Source organism: Artemia sp. Qi Xiang Cuo, chromosome 5, assembly GCF_049724085.1.
Source record: "Artemia sp. Qi Xiang Cuo chromosome 5, ASM4972408v1, whole genome shotgun sequence".
In the NCBI taxonomy this organism is placed as follows: Eukaryota; Metazoa; Arthropoda; class Branchiopoda; order Anostraca; family Artemiidae; genus Artemia; species Artemia sp. Qi Xiang Cuo.
Genome location: NC_142798.1, coordinates 32,713,184 through 32,736,699, shown reverse-complemented (window position 1 = coordinate 32,736,699; position 23,516 = coordinate 32,713,184). Strand labels below are relative to the sequence as shown.

At 37.0% G+C, this 23,516-nt stretch overlaps 2 protein-coding genes across 5 annotated transcripts in view; both read left to right on the top strand.

Moving 5' to 3' along the window:
* LOC148952046 (uncharacterized) overlaps positions 1-15,072 on the top strand; it is an 82,760-nt gene extending 67,688 nt beyond the window's left edge. The window contains exons 6-7 of the mRNA XM_089089506.1: positions 7,103-7,441; positions 14,068-15,072. Of these exons, the coding sequence (XP_088945632.1) occupies positions 7,103-7,441; positions 14,068-14,759 (1,031 nt within the window). The 3' untranslated portion in view covers positions 14,760-15,072. The remainder of the gene's footprint in view (positions 1-7,102; positions 7,442-14,067) is intronic.
* Positions 14,775-23,516, top strand: part of LOC148952044 (uncharacterized) — a 46,680-nt gene continuing 37,938 nt past the window's right edge. Inside the window, exon 1 of one of the 4 annotated variants that reach the window (XM_089089502.1) lies at positions 14,775-14,910. The gene's annotated coding sequence lies outside the window, so the exon portion shown is untranslated. Of the gene's footprint in view, positions 14,911-22,879; positions 22,942-23,117; positions 23,137-23,221; positions 23,240-23,516 lie in introns of those variants that run through there. The other 3 variants (XM_089089503.1, XM_089089505.1, XM_089089504.1) reach the window with 3 other exon arrangements.

The following is a 23,516-nucleotide window of genomic DNA, read 5'->3' as shown; positions in this document are numbered from 1 at the left end:
AAATCTCACAGAGGTCTAGCCACTATCGAGAGCTATATTCTATAGAGCTATATCTATATTCTATGGCACGAGAATTTTTTTTTGTACAACGATATGAGAAATGCTATCGAACAACATAGTTTGCAATACTAAAATGGGCAAGGTCTGAGAAAGAAACGTATTTAATCTAGAGAATAAAATTTCAAAAAAGATTAAAAAAATAAGCTTTAGGGTAACAAAGTTAAATTCCTAAGTTATTATTTATTCAAGTCTGAAAAACTGAGGGGTAGAACTAAGAAGTGTGAATTTGTTAAAATTATGAATTGAAGGGTTCGTAGTGATGGCATGGAAATTAGTTTTAAAAGAAAAATGCAGTAACTTTGGTTTAGATAATAAAAATTACGAGTTTCAACCTGTAAGAATTAAATGTTGGAGTAATGGATAAAGGTGATGGTAAGAATTCGCTCAAGGGGTGTACGCAAATTCGAGAAGTCTGTTTAAGAAATTAAAAATTAACCTTAAAATAGAGTAGACTAGGCTGTATATATAATTCAAACTAAAGCACCGATGAAAATTAGGCTTAAATGGAAAAATTATACGCTAATGTCGCGATATTCAAGAAATACAAGATAAAGACCAAAAAATCAAGAAAAGTAGATTTTAAAAAGCATGCTAATAACACAACATTTTGCCAAGGCTTTGTCAAGTTAAATGAGTCGGGAACCAGTGTTTAAGTCGAATATACTTTTACACAACTTACACGTCGAATACCTACAAGTATTCTCGTCTAAACTTCGTTTGGATGAAGAGTTCTGAATTGAAAGAGAAATGATGTGCTAATGGTAAAAGTTTGTTTATTTGTAAGTCGACTCAAAAATATGAAGTTTAAAAATAAATCCAGAAATTTTCCCGATGACAGTGGAAATTCTCGCCTAGTCTATTCAAAGACAATATTTTATTACATGAATCAGAACGATGCGCTTACTTAAAGAGGGAAATTTGAAATAATAGGGTGGAAGTTTGTCAAGTCAAATGAACTAGAAACAAGTACTTAATTCTAATTATGAGGAAAATGCTAGGAATAGAATTTGCTAATAAATATTGCAGTTAAACTCGCACGTGCAAAATCTGGAAGAATTGGCAAAGTGACACTTCGTACTGACGCCAGAACGTATACAAACTAAAAGTAAGACAGTCTGTGGAGAGTTTTTTTTAGCAATAGATAGTGTAGGGGGTAATTTATGCTGACCCGTAAACAATCCCCCCGTAGATTGGTCTTTGTGAGTACATATATTCAGTCTGTGGGGGTCTTTTGGAATATTCCTACCCCGTAATCATTATGTAAAATCCTGGTTTAAGCCGTAAACGATCCCCCTGTAGGTCTCTCTATTTGGATAAGTATATCTTGGCAGTCTCTGAATGTCTTTTGGAATATTCACTGTGGCCCTAATGTAAACAACAGGTGGCAGTCTGTCAGTCTTTCCCATAGATACAAAAATGGCTAGCGCCTAGTATGCGCATAGATAAAAATAGCAATCTTTGCAAGGTATCGGCCTAGTATCTTGGTGTGAATCACAGACGCCTAAACTACTGAACTATTTTAAAAATGACGTATGAAGTCTTGATGAATTTAAGTTCAACTTTTTTCATTGTTCTTTAATTAAAAATGGATGTTTCCTATTAAAGATACCGCTTTGCTGCCGTAAGAAAGGGGCTGAAGCCCCTCCTACCCCATGAACCCACGTTTTACGGTTAGCCAAATCATATTTCTCAAAATCAGAGGAGGCCAGGGAGGCACGGAACAAGAGTAGCGCTTTTTTGTATTGATGCGGATGTCTATTTGAAAGAGAGAAAGGTTTACATTTTCTTAAATAACGACCTGATTCTTATAAACAATATATGTTACTTTTATGACAAGTTTAGATCATGAGATTATACTTAGATACAATATTCTGAACAAGTATAGACTCATTGGGTGTCATAACCTGGCTTGTCTTGAATACAAAATGTCCTATATTGGCACTTGAAGAGCCTCTCCTAGAATATTTAAAATTTGGTCTTATAAATACTTGTACTTGTACTCGTGGCAGGAATCGGGCGTTTCCACCTCGCCCGGCATTGATGATCTTGGAGACCTTCTTGGACCATGTTGAGCAATCCTCTGCCAGCTGCTCTACAAAAGCGAGCCACGGACTTGACCATCTGTGTCCGAACTTTCTGAATCCCCCGATAGGTTCAAGGTCTGATTTGGCCAGGCTCCACCTGTTCTTCCTCTTTCCTCCTCGGCGTCTCTTCCAGGAGCTATTAGGCTCGACAAGAAGTATTTGGCGAGGCAGGTATTCTGGTCGCTTCCGTAATATATGACCCAACCATTTTAAACAGCGTTCTTTAATAGTGAGCATAACATCTCTCTGAAGAATGCACATTCGACGTATATCCGCGCTGGAGATACGGTCACGCAGCTGTATTCTGAGAATTCTTCGCAGACAGGTTTTCTCAAACACCTTCAGTGTATTCTCATGCTGTTGTTTTACTGACCATGTTTCGCATCCGTAAAGGAGAACGGTATGGACTAGTGCCATGTAGATTCAAACTTTTGTTTCGAATCTGACTTTGCGGCAATTCCACAAGGGTGTCCGAAGTGTGGCAAAGATTGTCAGTGCTTTGTGCATTCTCTGATGGATATCAGCGTCAGAAGATCCGTCAATACATATTTGGGAGCCTAAATATGTAAAAAGGTTGACTTTCTCCAGCTGAACTTGATTGAAAGTTAGTGTGAATGGTTCTGTGTCGTGGTTAATAGCCATGAATTTTGATTTTCTCTGTGCTGACTTTCAAGCCGATCAGGCCTGCCCAGGCCACCATGTTGTCAAGCATGTTTCGAGCTTCTACGGGGTCTGACAGGAGGCCAACGTCAACCGCATCCTCGAGATCAGTCAGTGAAAGATTATGTCCGATCTGAACTCCTGGATAGGACAACAGCGCATTTTCAAACACCCAATCGACGCAATAATTGAACAGAGTCGGAGAGAGGACACCGCCTTGTTTTACTCCGAACTCAACCAGGAATTCTTCAGTTTCTTCACCATAGACTCGAACTCGGCTCACTGACGCGTCATAGTATGCCTTCATCAGTTCAACAATCTTCAGCGGCATTCCGTCATTCTCTAGGATCTTCCAAAGTTTCTGGCGAGTGACAGAGTCGAAGGCGGCAATGAAGTCCAGGAACATTAAGATCAGAGGTAGATTGTACCTTTCAAACTGCTGGATAATGAGGTGAAGAACAAAGATATTATCAGTATAGCCTCTACCTGGCCGAAAGCCGGCTTGATTTCATCGGGTTCTTTCCTTCCTTGCCACTTTGAAGCTGTTCAAGAGTATGATCCCAAATATTTTGACCACACTGTCTATAAGACTTATTCCGCGGCAATTTTTGCATTCGGTTTTATCTCCTTTCTTATAGAAAGGGTGAATGACTGATGTCTTCCAATCTTTTTGGAAAGACTTGAACCTCCACGCTTATTCAAAAATGCCATGGACCTGTTCAGCGGTGACCTTAGGGTATTGTTTGTAGACTTCCGGGGGGAGGCTGTCTTCACCTGGGCCTGTGTGGTTCTTCAGGGTCTTGATCGCTTTTAGTATTTCGGCTCTGGTCGGTATATCCAGCTCGACGTCGTAGGGTTCTTTAGAAACGGCAGGTGGGAAAGCATCAGGAGCGGAGGATGGGGATGGGCTTAGGAGGATCTGAAAGTGATCCTTCCATCTTGCTAAGCGCTCCTTCTGACAACTGATGATTTTTCCTGATCTGTCTTAGACTATTTCTGAGACAGCAGCTTTTTTACCAACGGACTCTTTCAGGATCTGGTAAAGCTTGCGGTTATCATGTGAGCGTGCTGCTTTCTCTAATGAAACGGTAGCATCTTCCCACATTTGGCGGCGGTCCAGACGAACAGAGCGTTTTACCTGTCTGCGCAGCTCTTTTGTTTCTTCTTTAGGGCCGCTCATCTTTTGTCTTCGCTCACCGACTATTGACAGGGTCCTAGCGGTAATCCAGTGCTGTCGTGTGGTTTTTTCTCGGCCTAGGATCTCATCAGCAGTCTCTGTCATCACTGTTTAAAAGGTCTCCCATCTCTTCTCGGGGGTTGGGTTTTCATCAGAACTAAGGGCGGCAAATCGGTTAGTCAGTTTCAAATTGAGGGCCTGCCGAACTTTTTTGACTTGGAACTTACCAGTGTCAAATCCGGCCTTGGACTTTTTTTTTCTCCGAGTTGCAAGATATAGAAAAACTTTTGCAGCAATAAGCTTTTGGTCAGACCGAGATTGCAAGTCTGTTTCCACACCGTTGTAAGAGCGAGACTCCAGTGTGGAGCTTCTCCAGCCCTGGTGTTCGAAAATGAAGTCTTTTTGAGCCTTAGTGACACCGTCATTTGAATGCCAAGTTAAAAGGTGGCTAGGTTTGTGCTGAAATATGGTATTGGTGACAACAAGGTGGTTCATCAAGGCGTAGTTTAACAACCTTTGCCCATTCTCGCATCTATGACCTTGTCCAAATTTTTCCAGGACTTGTCTTGTGGTTTGGTCAGACGGACCAACTCTTGCGTTGAAGTCTCCAGCAACAATCAAGTAATCACGTGCGGCAACAGAAGAAGACAGCTGCTGTAGCTTGCCGTAGAAACCATCCTTGGTCGTATCAGCAGCGTCACGGGTGGGGGCATAGGTAGAAATTATCGACACATTTGCGGGGTTTCCTTATAGTTTGATTCTGGCAAGTCTGCAGGAGACTGGTTCCCATTCTAGGAGAGCATTTCTGGTTCTTTGGTTCATGATGAAACCAACTCCGTGGAGTCCCGAATTATCCTCTACTCCGGAGTAGAAAAATGGAATTGATGTAGTGTTTCAGGAGCTGTAATAACTATGGAGCCATAACCTGAAATTCTGGTCTCGGATATGCAAAGTATGTCTATGTTGTACTTCTCCATCTCATGGACAAGAAAAACTTGCGTGGCTTCTTGTTTGACGGATCTTACATTCCAGCATCCCACATTTATTCTAGATTTTGCCTGTTTAATGACTGTAGTGGGGTTTCCTAGATTTATGGCATGAAAAGGATTTTTCGACTTCGTCGCCATATTCGAAGTCGCGTCGCCTGCCGGGAACACCGTGGTATGGTTGGCTTGTTTACTTCTCGACACACGGGCCAATACAGGGGCCGTGTCACTTGCCGGGGACGCCATAGCCGTTACAACTTTTCTTCTAGGTCTCAAATCCATCGATGTTTCTTGGGAATAGAGTTGACCGCAAGGTTCCCAGTCTTGCGGGTCATCCGGAGCACGTTGGCCACCAAATCGCTCGGCGTGGAGCTCAGTGGTGTTTACACCCTTCCATCGCTTTGAAGTATGCTGACGGATTTCCTCTGCTGCCCAGGGACGGAAGATCGAGCCTCATTGCCTGTAACTACCATCACTGCCATGGAGGTATACAAGCTTAGCTCGACCTTTGATTCCCACCTGGAATCAGCAAGGGCTTCAGGAAGGGACTTATAAATGGTCTTATAAATGCACCCTTTAAGTCCTAAGCCCCCCCTCCCTGCTTTCTCTTAAAAAGATTTAATGGCCCTCTGCTAAGAACTCGCGTCCAACTGTTCATGCTCTGTAGTAATCACTGCCAGTAAACAAGCAGTTTATAATAACTATCCTTTTTGCATGGAATATGGATTGTTTTAGGAGCCATTGCAACACCCTGGGTCATTATGTCCTCTGGAACTAGGAGGTTATATAAATAGCTATTTAGTTCTAAACAGATTGAGTATATTAGAATTCTTGCTCGATAGTATTTGGGTCCTCCTCTATGGGCTGCAATTGTTATTGCATAAATCCGGGCTATGCTATTAAGTCATCTCTTCTGAGATGACTTCATTGAAGAATTCGACATAGGGTACGTAAAATGAATTAATATTGCACGGTTTGAATCGGCGTAAAAATCTGATTTCCTAGTTGAATATATTGTCAATAAAAGTTTGTTTTAATTTGAGCGTTAGTGTTAATTTTGTTTAGTTTTATCGTTTTAGCTTGACCTTTAAAATTTTGATTACCTTTGGATTGGACTACTATTTACTCAGAGTTTCTATAGTTTTATTCAATTGGCGTGATGTTGTATGATCAAAATTTTATCTGCATCAAAACATCTAAAATAACTTTAGTCATAGAGTTTTCCCCTAGTGATCGAGTTAGTAATCACCGCCAGGGTTACGAAAGAAAGTGTTTGTTATGTCATTTAGACTTAAGGGGATTTGCTGTCTTAACATCTTTTGGCGAGTCTCAGTGTCTCCTAGCCGTCTCAAAGACAAAGGGCCTATCAGCGAATTCTCACAGGGGACTAGCCACTATCGAGAGCTATTAACATTCAATGGTTTAAGCATGAAATTTGAATGAAAAGAATAATAAAAACTTACGTCCCCTGTGCCCGCAAGGTTTTCAATCAAAGCTTGTAGCACCACATGGAACTCACAAAGTATTTCTATTTTCCTAGCTGGTATGGTAGAACATTTTAGGCACTGACCTTTGCTGAGCTTTAAAAAGAAAGCTCTGCTCCGTTTAATCGAGAAAAAAAAATTACATTTTCGAATGATGCAAGTTTTACTAATACGGTATATCTCTATCTCTGGAACATGATATGTCAAGTTAAATGGCTTTTCTAAGATTTCTGGAAATTAGGTGTCGCTTTTAGGTTTCTATCGTCTATTTGGATCTCTTATACAAGTTCTCTTAAGTTATGGTAAGATTGCCCAATAAATTCTAAATAGTTTGGTCTCACAAAATGATGAAGTTTATAATGGACGAGATAGTGTGATCCTCTAAGATACCGAATCTCCTTCAACATAAAATCTACGGTATTACTCCCTCCTCTCCCCCCCCAAAAAAAAAAAAACACACACACACACACGTTTTAAGATTTGAACCTATCTTACATCGCTTTTTTATTATCGATATCTCAGCGATGTTGATATCCTTAATAGGTGCTCAAGGAGTTGTTTTTACGGTTTTGAAACTCGAACAATTGCATGTCCTTGCAAGATAATAATTTATTATAAATTATAATTTATTATTGTAGATTATATTTCTAGATACCCAAACATCTACGAGAATCGACAATGGTAAATTCACCGAAAGATTTGGATCCTCTTGCTCAACAGGTTTTGCTGGTATATTTATAAAACAAGAAGAGGATTTTGTTTGTCAATCTTCCTTGCCAAGTACAATTCATTTGTCTGATGGATATCAGCATAGTAGCTCCACAAAGTTGGAAGCAGGAGCTGTCTCTATGCTGCACTATTCCTGTGATGCTGAGAAACAATACTTGCCAGATGAAAATCCAATTCATTCATCTGAAATTCCGACTGGCATAGCAGAAAAAGATTATCAGTTATTGCAACCATCAGAACAGATTCCCAATGTAAATAAGGGTAGGACATTTTTGTTAAGGTAACAAGCTATGAAACAAGTAATCGCATTGAAAAAAAAAAAATTTTAAAAAGTGTTTTGCGTCAAAGACAAAGGACCCGTTAGCGAATTCTCTCAGGGGACTCTCAGGGGAAATTTGATTGAAAAGATAATAAAGTTTTACGTCCCCTGTGTCGGCAAGGTTTTATTTATATTACAATAAACAATACCTAAACAATAAAACAATAATCAATATGACTTTGCTTGTTTATTAATTTAAAAAACAAAGTTTTCCCGAGGGAAGTAAAGAGCAGTTAAGTTGAAACTTTCCCGAGGGAAGTTAAGTTGAAACATAAGACGGACAAAAATTATTACTATACAGCCTATTTAATATATATTAATATAACTAGTACAAATAAACCAACTAATTGTGTTTTCCTATACTTTTAGGATTATACAAAACTAGCGCTTTACTGAAAACACAAAAGTCAAGTATAAAAACAGGATTATTGATTTAAGAGTCAAAAGTGAGTATGTAGCCTGACAACACTAAACGAATCTATAAAGCTTTTCATAGTCTTACACCAGTACTGACATCAGTAACTTTCAGTGTATAGTTAAAATTATCTTAAAAACATAAGCGTAAAACTAAATATTTTTTAAAAGCCTCAAAGTAACTGAAAAGCATACAGAAGTACTTGATTCATTTGTCAAGCAGTATTTTGGTCTCTCCACATTCAATACCAACAGTGGGTAATATACAGTCTTAAGTTGTAAGAAATATGCTTTAGTATTACTTGAAATGAAGATCAAATAAGACAATTTATGAACTCTGGAAATCTGATTATTTCTCTCTATACAACAGTGTATTTTAAGCTATGACACAAATTATAAAGCTAGTCTTTAGTTCTAATACTATCAAGAGGGCTTTACTTTGAACTTGTGTACAAACTAATCATGACATGTCCGTTTCAGAACCAAAACGAGAGCCAGTCATTGAACTGAGCCATTACGCAGAAGTGATACTAAAATGAAACTAAAAAAAAAATAAAGCAACAATCTTAAAACGGATTGTTCATTTGTCGTAAAAGGGAATGATCCTAAAAGCGATTTATGCATTTTGTATTCTGTAACATTTTTTCGCGATTTGGTGTCTTTTACTGTACTGGAACTCCTATATTATTTTGTGTTTTCACTAAAGTGCTAGTTTTGTATAATCCTAATAGCACAGGGAAACATAATTAGTTGGTTTATTTTTGCTAGTTTTATTGATATGTATTAAATAGGCTGTGAAGTAATAATTTTGTCCGTTTTGAGTCTGAACTTCGCTCTTTACTTGTTTTGGGAAAACTTTGTTTTTTAAATTAATCTTTGTTCGTTTTTGATTAAAATTTGTAGAAACAACGCTGCCATAATCTTTTTTATTTATACGGAATAATGTATGTTCGTTTTAAAATTTAATTTCATTTCTTAGTTTCAGTTGAAAACTTATTTTTAATATGATTTCTAATTATCACCGATCTAGGGGAGATAAGACACTTCTAGAAAATACTGCAAACAACCTTGACAGCTATGAAAATCTTTCAGTCTGTAACATAAAGTTCATTATCCATACTTCACAAAACAATACGTTTTTCAGGAACGTTTGTTGTTTGATGAGCAAAAAGCTGTTTTTACTCAGCCGACTTCATCTGAAAAAGTCATAATGAAGACAGGGCTTTATAAATCACCTACTGACTGGCAGAAACTAGAAAGCTTCTCTAGCAAAAGAGAGCTGTTTAAGGGCTCATTTAAAAGCTTATAGTTATATCTAATCGCTTTTTATAAATTTGACTTGATAGCACATTCCCACAAAGTGCACTTTCGGTTGTTTCCCCAACTTTTTTAAATGAAACAAGTGCCTTTTCCAATGAAATGACAAAAAGTGTTTTTCAAAACCTAGGCAAGAGCAAAAACTAAGGGAACAAGTACGTCCCTTCCCCTCAATTACCGCCATTAGAACTAGCACACAGGCTTCATCGCAGAGTGAAGTTTGAAGGTTCAATTCAAAATGTTTATCATTCAAGCTTAATTTTTGGTAGATTCTTAGTTGAAAAGTTAATTTGTTTTCGAAATAATCTTTTACTCTTAAGATGAGTAGACGATTTATGAAACTTACTAAGAGGGCCTTGAGGGGGATTATATATGAGGAGTTCTTATAAGCCACCAGTTACGAGCTTTGGGCCGCAACAATTGCAAAGGTAACGCTGAATGCTTCCAAACTCTTCCACTAGGAAGTGTTATCAAAAGGGCCCTTTCCAGTGTTTTATAGCACTTATGGATGGTAACACTGATAAAAAGCACGTAGATATGAGTAATAGGTTTAAAATCAGCCTTCCCGGGATATGCCTTAAAAAATGGGTGCATCACGTTTGCAAAAATAGTGGATTATCTGAAAAGTAATCATAAGAAGGGACAAACCATGATAAAAAAAATCTAAGCTGGAATCGAACGTATGATAATCTAAACTAAAGTCCAGTACTATACTAACAGAACCATACCACTAATAATGTATTTTAATACATTGGTGATTGTAGGAATTTAATTGTGTAGCTTATTAAGGGGGACTGGAGGAGGAGTTTGCAGGAGGTGTTCTTGCAAACCTCCAGTTAGGGTTTTGGACCATAATTATTACAACGATACCATTTAATGCTTCCAAGATTTTATACTTAAGAAGTGGCACCAAAAGTGTTGTTGTCAGTGCTATATCTCACTTACGAATAGTAGAATTGATAAAAAGTACGTAGATATGCGCAAAAGTTTTTAAATAAGCAATTAAACATAACTCTAAAAAGTCATGGTAGCCCAATAGCCCTAGCTTTTCCACTTGCGACATGGCACCAAAAGTGCCGTTTTTAGTGCTATTTGAAACTTGAAGAGGGTGAAACTTATAGGAAAAACATAGATATGAGCAATATTTTTTATATGAGCTATCAAACTTTTATCCAAGTTTTTTAGAAGCCCGCTAGCCCCATCCCTTGAGAAACGGCATAAAAGGTGCCTTTTTTCGTGCCATATTGCACTTGCACACGGCGGAATCTATATAAACAACGTACATATGAGAGATGGCTTTTGAATGAGCTCTTAAGTATCTCTCTATTATGTTCCAATAACCCACTAGGCCTGGAGTAAAGAAGAAAAAACGACCGTTTTAACATTTTTTAACGTTTAGTTACTATGCGCTGTGGTTCACTCTTTACTAGGTTGCAGCTATGGGGGCTGGGAGGGGATTGAATTGGAGGGATTTCTGTAAGTCTCTAGTTGATGGTTGTGGAATAAAAATATTACAATAGTACGTGTCTTACTCCGCAAAATTTTTCTACTTGTGATTTGATATCAAATGTTCTATTTTTTTTAGTATGTTGCAATTACGAATAACAAAGGTGATAAAAAAAAAAGCACGTAGGTATGAGCAAGAGCTTTCAAATGAGCCATTAAACATCACCCTTATACGTTTCACCTGCCCAATAGGCCAAGCTTTCCCACTTGAGACATGGCACCAAAAGTGTCCATTTCAGTACCATTTCGAACGTTCTAATTGTGGAATTTATGTGAAAGACGTAGATATGAGCAATATCTTTTATATGAACTATTAAGGATCTGTCTACGATGTTCAGGTAGCCTGCTAGCGCCACCCCTTGAGAAATGGCACTAAAGAATTGGTAAAAAAAAAGCACGTATATATGAGCAAGAGCTTTCAAATGAGCCAATAAAAATTACTCTTATAAGTGCTGCCAGTCCACCAGCCTCGGCTTTTCTCCTTGAGATAAGGCACCCAAAGTGCTGTTTTTAGTCTACTTTGTAACTTACTGATTGTAGAATTCATATGAAAGACGTCGATAGGAGCCATATATTTCACGTGAACTATAAAAGTTATGTGTACCATGTTCAGGTAGCCTGCTAGCGCCACCCCTTGCAAAATAAAACAAAAAATGTCATTTTAAAGCCATATGGCACTTACAAATGACGGGATTTATAAAAATCGAGCAGATATGAAAAATATCTTTTGAACAAATAATTAAGCAACTGTTTATTATCTTCTGGTAGCCCACTAGGCCTGTTGAAAAAAAAAGAAAGAAAGAAAAAAAAAAAACGGGAGACAGATCAGTGCTACCGATGCAAAAAAGTGATTTTCCTTGTGGTTCAGGGAGGGGGGCTGTAATCTCCCTGTCCAAGGTATTCGACCCTGCTGATTCCAATGTCACCCTTTTCATTTTGATATGACGCCATTTTTGAGGGGTTTGAGACTTTTTTTCGAAATCACCATTAATTACTTTTCGCAATAAACTTTTACGTTTAAGATGAACCGAAATAATAGTTAACATTCCTTAGTCAGTGTCAGATGGCAATTTTTTTTCCCTAGGCAATTTTTTTTTCAAATCGTGTGTTTTAACTTTTGGTTACTATGGGCTGTGGTTCGCTCTTACTAGGTTGCAGCTACCGCTGCAACCGTGATACTTTGCCTGGACATACCTTAAAAAATGAGCCTAGAATATGGATGAAAAAAACAACAACGGATCCCAATATTACTGATGCGATACATGTAATACCAATACGCCCGATACCGATACGCGCGATATCGATACGCCTGATACCATATACAGCACTTCGCCAGGGAATATGGAGGGCCATATCATCATCACACCATAAATATTGGACCTTTGAACTATGCTAAACAAAATGGCTGTTTCAAGATTTTTATAGGACTAGTTGGGGGAAGGGTCATTTGCCCTCCAATCTTTTTGGTCACTTAAAAAGGGTACTAGAAAATTTAATTTTCATTCGAATGAGCCATTAAACATCTCTCTATGATGTTCTTGTCATTTGCTAACTCTGGTGAAAAAAGGGAGACACATCAGTGCTACCCATGCAAAAAAGTCATTTTCTAGGTGAGGGACTGTAATTATCCTTTAAAAGGTTTTGGACCATGCTGATTCCAATGGTGCACTTTTTATCTCGATCTGACGCTATTTTCAAGGGGTTTCAGGCTCTTCTTCGAAATCACCATAAATTTCTTTTCGCAGTAAACTTTTACTTTTAAGATTAACCGAAACAATAGTTACCATTCCTGATTCAGTATCAGATGGCAATTTTTTCTCACTAGGCAGTTTTTTTTAACTCATTTTTCAACTTTTGATTACGATGGGCCGTGGTTCACTCTTTACTAGGTTGCAGCTGCGGCTGCAACCATGATGCTCCTTCGGGCCTGTACTGAGCTTGAGGTTATGTATGCCTGTGTGTGTGTGTTTGAGTTTTTGTGCAAGCAAAGCCTCCCTTCTGATATTCGTGTTTGCATATCTTAAGCTGCATCGCCATTTCCAGGGGTGGCAATTCACTAAAATAGGGGGGAGGGCAAGGATTAAAATGAAGATGCTGAGAGAATTTCGACATCTGAGGGAGGGCATTTTGTTTTTGTGTTTTCGTTTTTAATTTTTCAATGAAAACTCTGAAAACTATTTTTGAAAATCTTATGTGGTGTTCAAACACGGTAACCCACGCCGGAGGATACGGCCTTGCTCTTATCGTTATGTTGCCTGTATTTTGCAAATAAAATTGAATTAAAGAAGTTTATTTACTAAGCTAATCGTAACGATCTGTTTTCATCCGAAAAGTGTATCTATTTTCATTATAGAATAGGGTTATTTAAAACAAAAACAAGTTTTGTTTTCAACGGAAAGTAAGGAGCAACATTAAAATTTATATTATATTAAATATACATATATTAAAATAGCGCATGGGGGGGCGTTAGGTGCCCTCCAATCTTTTTGGTCACTTGAGAATGGCTATTGAACTTTAATTTCTTTCGAATGTGCTCTCTCCTGATCTTCTAAGATCATTGTTTGATACGATCACCCCTGGGGAACAAAACAAATAAAGACGCATCCGTGCATCTTTAAAAAAAAAGAAGCAAAATTCCATATTTTTCTTGATGGGAGCTTGAAACCTCTCCAGTAGGGTTCTCTGATACGTTGAATTTTATGGTACGATTTTCATAATGGTTATTTGATTCTTAGGAGGTGTTTCTCCCATTTTCCGAAAATCAGGCAAATTTTTTCAGGCTCGTAGCCTTTGATGGGTAACACTAAACTTAATGACTTTTATATATTTGGAATCAGCATAATAGTTCGATTCTTTGGATTTGTCTCTCAATGTCTAAATTCCGTTTTTTAGAGTTTCAGTTACTATTGAATCGCATCGCTCCTTACTTACAGCTCGTTACCACGAAGTGTTTGATAACTTATTAAATAATATTAAAAAGAATCTGTTTATTACAGTTGTTTCAAAGTAGCTCTTTGAATGAACATATGTTTTATTTGTTTTTTTTTTTAGATATATTTTTTATTTTACTTTAAGTTTAATCGTGAATTTTGTCTAATTTATAATTATTGTTGTATCTTATTCCATAAGCTGCTAGTAGGCACTCGAAACTCGTGATTTTTGCTTGACTTGAATTCTGGAAACCTTAGGCATCCTTCAGAGTTGAAATTTTGATTGTCGTGGTCATTTGTTAGCGGTCTCAAAGATCTTGCTCATGTTTTAATTTATTCGTATTAACATGTTTGATTATGCCTTTTATATATTAAATTATTACTATTCCTTTGTGTTTCAGATATCAAAACCCCAGAGCCTTTTAACAACGACTCATTCTTGCTAGAAAACACAAAGCTTCAGAGCCCTTGTCTCTTCAACAATCATATGAAAGTTCGGCAGTCCGGATACGCTCTGAAGTTAAGCACCGAAGAAGACTCGATTGAGCAACCTGAGCGACCTAGTTTACCTGAAATCCGTCCCCGTTTAAGTTTGACTGATTCCGGATTAGAAGTAATCTCTTCAAAGCACTTTTTGAACAATTTAAGAGGAAATATATCAAACAATATAAAACAGACCTCAGAAAAGGAAAGCCTTTCTAAAAACTCAAGTTTAGATGAATATCGAGATGTCCACATGAAAGGAAAACTATACCAATGTTCTATATGTATGAAGCAATTTTTTCTGAAAAGCACAATGGCTAAACATATGATAAGACACAAGGGAGAAAATGGATATGAATGCAGAATATGCAACACAGCCTTTACTCAAATGTATAAGTTGACTGCTCACATGGTAATTCATACCGGTGGAAAATTATACGAGTGTGAAATATGCAAAAGAAAATTTACTTTTAGGTCTAGTTTAAATCGACACATCAGTATTCATAATGATGAGAAACCGTACAATTGTGATATATGCATGAAAAATTTTTCTCGGAAGAGCTCATTGACTAGACATATAAGAAGTCACAAGGGTGTGAAGCCATACTGATGTAAAATATGCAATAAAAGTTTTGCTAAGAATTTTACGCTGACTGCTCACATGAAGATTCACACTGGGGAATAACCATACGAGTGTCAAACCTGCAAGAAAACTCTCACTTTCAAGTCTTATTTAAGGGTGCATATCAGAACCCACAATGGTGAGTGTAATGTCCTACATTATATGCTATTTGGGGTGAAAGGTCGTTTTGGTAAGGAAACACTTGCTAAAGTTTACAATACAATTTTCACGCCTCATACATTTCTAATTGTCCCATTTTTGAAGATTTTAAACAATATGAATAAATAGCGTATATCTATTTTTCCCAATTTTGTTACTATTTTCTTGGAATCCCAATATGGTCTAGAAACAGGTATATGGTCTGAAACTATGGAATATTTGATATAATTTCGATAGTCGATCAGTAAAACGGTTGATTTCTAAGACGATTTAGACATAATAGAGTAGATGTTCCCCTCAATTGTCTTGTTTGATGAATTGTTGCCATAGCTTACTCCACATGACCTTACTCCACGTCCAAAGGTATTTATGGAACACAAGCGAAGGGGTTTGCTAAATTTCAGAAATATTAACAGCTATGGATCGATATTTTTAGCATAGAACCTAGTCATAATGATTAGTTGCATAGTCAGCTTTTCAATATCGCAATTTGAGTTCTCTAACGGCAATTCCAATCGTCAGAGAAATTCACTATCAACTTTTTGCTAGCTAATTAGTTAAGTTGCTAGCTAAAAACTTTTTGTTAGCTCATAGAAACGTAAGGGTTAGCCAACCCTTTTTTCAACGTCTGAAAAACGGCTTATGTTTGTCAAAATCTTATATTTTTTTAGACTTTGAATCACTCAAAGTTCTGATGATATAAACTCTTGTTGTGTTTTTGGGAATTAAGTTGGAACATAAGCATCAAATATTAGAGCCTAAGCTACTTATGAAAACTAATAAATTCACTTGTGTGCTTTTTGGTCTTTCAGGGATGGACCAGTCACGCTGTTAGTGATCTTCTGAAGGTGTGGAGAGTGAGAGAGAGTGAGGTATTGAATAATACCACCGTTCCAAATAATTTCTTAGACCACACTGACTTTCCATTTACAGAATTTAACGAATGAAAATATACAGAGAATACGGGTTCAATAGTTAAAAAAAAAATCAGTGGAACAAAACAAACTACAAACTTTAAATAATAAAAATCCGAATATTATGACTCCACGTCCGGGAGCCTTTACTAACGGAAAAAAATGAATTAAGCTAAATTAAATACACCACAGAAAAAAAAAAGAAAAACCGTGGTTCCAGAGGTTGTTCTGGGTGGTGAAGCGTGAAAAGAAGTGTTTAACAATTTTTCAGGAGAGAGGAAGGTTAACAAAACCAATTTTGGGAGTGGGGGTTCTTTTTCCTTTATTTGCAGATATTTTAGAGATTAAAACTTCCAACAAGGGGTTTTGTGACCCAGAAATCATGGTATTCATTATAAAACAAGGCTTTTTTTCATTTCAGGTTATGCAGTCGAACCGTTTGAGAATTTTGCAAGCCCCCGCTCCGGAAATAAAATTATCCTAATTACGTAATACAAGACTATACATATAGAAACAGAATTACATAACAAGTTCCAAATACGTTATTTTCATCGTCAATACAGTAATCAGTTGACTCTAAAATCGTTTTTGCGGGATGGGGGGAGGGGGCAATAAATCTCCATCCTTGGACTTTGTCTGTGAAATTTTAGACCAATTTGTCAGTCGAACGAAATTTGGAGGATGGAGGGAGTCATTATTAAGCTAATTACATACAGAAAACGGTATTTAGAGAAACATAATTACCTTATACGGGTCGCTTGTTTTGGAGAATGATGCCCAAAATATTTTTTCTCATACAGTTCGTCTAAAAATATTTAGACCAATTTACTAGTCGAACAAAATTTGGAGAGGGGGTCCCTATAAAGCTAATTATGAACACAAAACGCTACTTGGAGGAACTCAATAACAAAATTACTACAAATTAATATTGAGTCAAATGTAAATAACACTTACAACTCCTGGATTTCTTTTGGGCTCATTCTGTTGGAAATTAAAAGTCCTAGTAAACTTTTATTTCATGAGTCATAAGTGATTGGAGGGCAACCAAACCGCCAGTTATGCTTCTTTTTTACTTCCCTCCCCCCAATGATATTCGATCAAAATTTGGAGAAAGAAATTCTGTCCAGCTTGGTTGAAAGGTTCAATAACTATGCCCCCGGGAATGACATAATCCGCACAGCCCTTGGAGCCAGGGATTTTCCCGTTGTTTACACATAGGATTGTCAAAACTGACTATTCTTTGTTGGTGCAGATTCCGAAGTCTGCCAATGAAGATGAAGACTGGGCTAAAACTAAACTGTAGTAAGAAGGTCGGAACACCTTCTAAAAGGGGGCCGCAGGTCTTTATGTATTTCACAGGTTTTAGACCTGTAAAGTCATCCTTAGTAAAATTTTACTAAATTTAGTAAAAACGGACCCGAGTTAGTAAATTTAGTAAATCCAGGTCAAATTTAGTAAATTTTTGAAAGTTTTTGTAATTTAGTAAGTTTTTTAGTAAATTTGCAAGAAATATTAAAGAAAATGTTTAATGATTTCTGTGCCAAGTTTCGTTCTGTTTGAACATTTTTGAACAAAAATGTTCAAAATTTGAACATTTTTTTCGGTCTGAATTGATATTTTGCATTCTATGGCTTCAGTTTCAGTCCGTCCCACCTCTTCATCACTATCAGTTTATCGCGTGAAGCTTTGAAAATATGAAGTGTGGATAAAACTAACAAATTTCGTTTTTATTGGGGAATCAATTCTTCAGTCAGTAATTTATTTTTAATAGCAGTTTTGAATACAATGTTATGCACCCTTGTTCGAAGCACAAGAGTGCATGGTCAGTTTTTGCTCAAAAGTGGTGAAAAACTGAACAAAATAGATGTACAGCACCCACCGGTGTGGTAATTCCTCACAGGGGAGGAAAATTGACCCATGAAATGTTGTGTTTTTCCTAATGGGTGGACAGAAACCACAAACTATTGAGTCATTCAGAAAAAAATTACTGGTTTCTCTATTGGCAGTTTCCTCCCAATGTAGGTAAAACACACACTAGGCCTGTTATTGTGATGTGCATGGAAAAATGGTTCAAACATAGAAAATCAAGATAATCTGTAGTCCAGGTGACAATTGACAAAAATAGGCTTATTTCCAGGTCCTCTTTCGTCATGACACATCTATTTAATGCAATCTGGAAACCTTTTCAAGTCATATTGAACCTGCTGATCGCGATAATACCCAGGAATAGTAGCTCCTAGGGGTTCTTGATCCTTAAAAATGACCTGAAAGGTTAGAAAATACTACCTGGAGAGTGTTCTATACCATTTTTTTTTCAAGTTTGTATTACTACCTTTACATGGTGCTGCAAGGTATGCAATTTTAAGAAGAAAAAGAAATTATTGGCAATAAATAATAAATTTTCAATTTATTGCCAAAACTTTGTATTGGAATCAAATATTATATACTGAAAGAACAGGTGCCTCGCCTGTTTACCTTAGTCTTTTTAGTCTCTACTTGGCACTTTTCTCTTCTCACGCTTCAAAACTCTTACCTGAAAGCGTAGAAGGATTTATTAGAGATCTAGTCAACCATATCGGTTTTAGTCCAAAACCAGTCAAGGAGTATAAACAGTTTCAAGAGTTTACAAATATTGCCGAACACAGGCTGCTGGCTACTCAGTGCAACACGAAGGCTGTCTCTTGAAGCAGCGGTTTAAAAGATTTTAGAACAGTTGAGTGTCTTGGTTTCAGAGCAAAGCAGTTCGCATTCACAGTATTCTGAATCGCACCAGAGTTACATTTACCTCGCTAATGAAGTGCTTTGTGAAGTCCAGTGTGATAGGAAGGACTATACATGAGGAAGTTTTGAAACTTTCCTTGGAGGATCAGACACTTTAGAGTTTAGTTCTTCCTCCGAGCGAATTGAACCTCGGGCTAAACACTGGGTGACATTTGTTACAGTCTTTTTCTGCTGAAGCTTGCAGAATTCCGAAGACTGCAGGTCATATTATGTAGAGCTCTGCCGGCGGGTTGCCAACAGGTTCGCAGCGAAGATGAAATGCTCAAGAACCTCGAGTGCATCAGTCCTGCCGTTGTTTTGAGCGGTTCAGTCAGAACACTCATAATACTCATGGTTCGATTTCCGAATTTGTTGGGGAATGCTAATAGGGAAATAGAGGGAAAAAGAGACATCCTTGATGTACAGTATTCAGAATTAGAGTCTAGGAAAGACTGTGAAAAATAGACTTAGTGACATTTTTTGAACCTGATATGTTCTGGAAAAAACTGTGGTGGGGTAAAAGATGACAGGGGGAGAGACCGATGTTTGATGATCTTTGGGATTTTATGCTGCAGCTGCGCTGTCTCTCCCATTCGTCTGCTGACACAGAAAAGCAGTTCTCAGTTTTGTCGAACATGAAGACAAAGCTTCGGAATAGGCTCAAGACGGAAACTGTTGCTGCGATGATGCACACGAAACAAATTGTCCGCAGACAAAGAGAAACTGGGGGAGTAGCGACTTGGTCCATACCACCGCAGTTAGTGTCAAGAATCTCAAGGTGGAAACCAAGAGAACCTTCTTTGATTGTTCAGGAGGAGGTTATAGATTTTTATGAACATTGAGGAATAGTTCAGATTGTTATTTTTCCTCTGATCGTTCTTGGAGCACTTACAAAGTTAACAACCTTGTTGAAATACCGAATGCGGATGAAGGTTCGTCCAGGCATACAACTAAATGTAAGAGTGTCGACCACTTTTCCATTTGAGGGTAGTTTGGTTGCCAGAAAATAGTTGCCAAATTTTCTACTTTGCCCCTGTTTGCATTGCATGTCTAGATGCGCCTATGTAATTTCATCTGGGAGGTCGGAAATTTGTTCATCTTCATGGAAACTACCGGAAAGGACATGTCTTTTGTTTTTTATCCTGTATTCGAAGATTTTCAAATGTTTGCCAAAATTGATTTGTGATTCGTTCTAATAACTGATTTCGAGAAGATAATCATTTTAATGAATAAAGTCTAAGGATGGCAATCTCTAGCTAGTAAAATAAATAGTCCTTTGTCGGAAGTTCATCAGAAAAAAAGGTGTCCGGCTCAAAACAATGCTACAATTATCTGAAGTTGTGTCTTGACGGTAGTTTCTTGCTTGTCAGGCACCAAAAACTAATAATAACAGTAAACTGCATTCTACTCAGACAGTAAATTACTGTGTAATATACGGAGCAGCACAAAGAACCAGAAGGATCGATGCAATCGAGGTTCTTGAGTGCTTCATCGGTGCAAGGATATCATCCTGTAAGGAAATGGCAAGAAAAAGCCATCGAGTACAGACAAGGCTTACTAGGCGGGGTGTCGCTTGCAATCTGTTTCCAGTAGAATCTTTTCTCCCAACAAGATACTGTAAGTGGTGAGACAGCTGCCGCCCATTTGAATTCACTTCATGCAGTATCTTGTTGGGAGAAAAGATTCTACTGGAAACGGATTGCGAGCGACACTCCGCCTAGTAAGCCTTGCCTGTGCTTGATGGCTTTTCTTTGCAATTTCACACACACACATATATATATATATATATATATATATATATATATATATATATATATATATATATATATATATATATATATATATATATATATATATATATATATATATATTTATATATATATATATATATATATATATATATATATTATATATATATATATATATATATATATATATATATATATATATATATATATATATATATATATATATATATATATATATATATATATATATTTTTATATATTTTATATATATATATATATATATATATATATATATATATATATATATATATATATATATATATATATATATATATATATATATATATATATATATATATATATATATATATATATATATATATTTATATATTTATATATTTATATATAATATACATACGGGACAAAATGCCTGTAGAAAGTACGGGACAAAATGCTAGTGATATAGATGAGGAAATATGGGTAGATTATTTTGCTGCTGAATTCTCCCCACCAGATGAAGTGAAAAATAAAAAGTTTAGTGAAGAGCTCGATCAGCTTATGACGAAAGAGCATAATTACCTCGTGATTTCTAGTGCGAAAATAACCCACCTTTGTCAAAAATTAAAGAAGAAATTATCCGCCGGTGCCGACCAAATCTGTGCTCTACACCTACTGAATGGTGGTCCAGTTCTATCGGAGCATTTAGCAATAGCTTACCAAATTATACTAACACATGGTATTGTACCGGACATTTTCTGTTTAGGTGTGATCACTCCAGTTTTGAAAAGGGGTAAACCTGCTCATGAACCATCGTCATACAGACCCATTACTGTATCATCTGTGTTTTGCAAGCTATTTGAAAAGCTCATAATTTTGGACATTAAGGCTAGTTGTAAAGTGTCTCCCCACCAGTTTGGATTCCAAGCTGGCTTAGGATGTGCCCATGCCTTGCATGTAGTTGCAAATGTTCTACTGGATGCCCACATTTCGAAAGAAAGCCTAGCTATAGGTGAATATGATGTACGGCGGGCTTTTGATTCAGGTATCCATTCTCAGAATATGGTTGAGCTGAGAAAGTCCGGAGTTGACCGTGCTATTGTCAAACCCTTGAACGACATGTATAGTAGGCTCAAGGTCTGTATTAAACTGTCAGGTAAATTAAGTCGTAGGTTTGCTGTGGTGAAGAAAGGTATAAAACAGGGAGCCGTATCATCACCTGATCTGTTCAACAACAGCATATCGACGACCCAGTCAAAAGTGGCCCCTTGCTGTATTTTTAAAGGCATTGACGTGTCCCTAGTTGGGTTTGCAGATGACCTTCTAAACTTTTCAAGAATTTTGTCTTCTTTGGAATCTAACTTTAAAATTTTGGAGATGGAGTATGATGAAATCGGGTTGGGTTTTAATGTGACAAAATGTGAAATACTGTTATTTAACTGGAATGCCTCTCAACCCGAAATCCAACTAGGGTCACAGGTGGTCATGCCCTCTAAGTCAATTGTATACCTGGGTCTGCCGATCGGTGAAACTCTCCAGCATACACGAGCACTACTTGTAAAGCACATCGAGAAGAAGATCAGGTCAGCTTATGGAGCTTCGGTTTCCTCCAAGCGTAATCTTAATAGGTCGCTGCGTGCACAAATATTTGTTGCTGTTGCCTTACCCCATGTTCTTTACGTTTCGCCGTTCTGGAAGTTACTTACAAATTCGAATAAAGTAACTATAAGAAGAATATTCTTCAGGTACCTCAAGTTCCTACTTGAGATGCCATTAAGAACAAGTAATTATTACCTAACGAGGCGGTATTCAGTACCTGATCCATTTACTGTGGTGGAAGCGTGTCTTGAAAAGTACCGTGATAGAGTAGAAGCGAGTAACCACCAGTGGACTGCCATTCTTACATAGTTGTATTATAGTTCCTTCGTGATTATTTTCATTTCAAGAAGTTTCGTTGTGTTTTGTATGTGCGTTTTCTTCTCTTTTGTTTTTTATCCGTCTTTTGTCCAATTGTGACGGGTTTTTCCAATATATTCATTCATTCATTCATTCATACATATATATATATATATATATATATATATATATATATATATATCTGCCCGTTTGAATTCACTTCTTGCAGGCGCAAACGGACAACGGTTGTCCGACTCGGCCAGGTTTGTAAGAAGTGATTTGAACAAATAGGATAGTAGTTTACCGACTGGTGAAAATTCGCTTTAGATTGTTGTTTCTCCTCCGACTGTCATGACCGACCCCCCATCGAATGAAAAAAGTCTAGTAACCGATTTATGAAGAAGGCATAAAAAGAGCCCTTTCAAGGTGGATATTGCTTCTGTACTTCGTTAGCCCGCTTCTACCCTCAACCAATCAGAAGTAGTTCCACGCTTTTTAGAAAGAAGAAATATTCCGCTTCCCGTAAATCCAACGAATGGATGTTGTCAGCCTATGCAGTGACACCTTTAATTTTAATTAAAAAAAGATTAATAAATTTCTAGTGACAAGCGATAGCAGTAGGTTTATTTGAAGAAAAACGAAAGGAAAGAGAAACGGATAAAGAAAAGAGGAAAAGGAGAAAAAAAGAAGAAAAAAGTAAAAAAAATTGTAAAAATCCTATTGATTATCCTCCTATAGTAAAAATCGATGCTTGACGGTGCGCGTGTGGTGGTAGCCGTACGGCAAATTTACTCCAACATTTTTTGGCAGTATTTTGTTAAAACAGATGCGATATATCTGTTTTTAGTAATTTTTTCCTTTCATATTTAGTAAATTCTTCCAGGCCAGGAGGTAACACTGTTTTGGGCACTTTTTTCAGAGTAGTTTTCGAAATTTGTGAAGACAACAGTGTTTTATTTAATGTCAACTTTGGAATGGAACAGATCAACAATTTGTTGGTTCTTTAATATAGCCTTACTTAAAAGTTAAATTAATCAACTGTCTGCTTTTATCAAATAATTTAGTGTTCCAGAACTCAAACAAACGATAATTTTTCTTTGTTTTTTTTAAAATAAAGGAACACTCCTAATTCCCCTTCCTCTGTTCAAAATAGCCTAGGCTAGTGTTTTTTTTGTGATGCATCTTTTAAAATATATTTAGATTTTTTGTATCTAGACTAGGTAAGCCTAAATTTAATTTTGTTTTGTTACTTTACTAGGTAGAAGATTAAC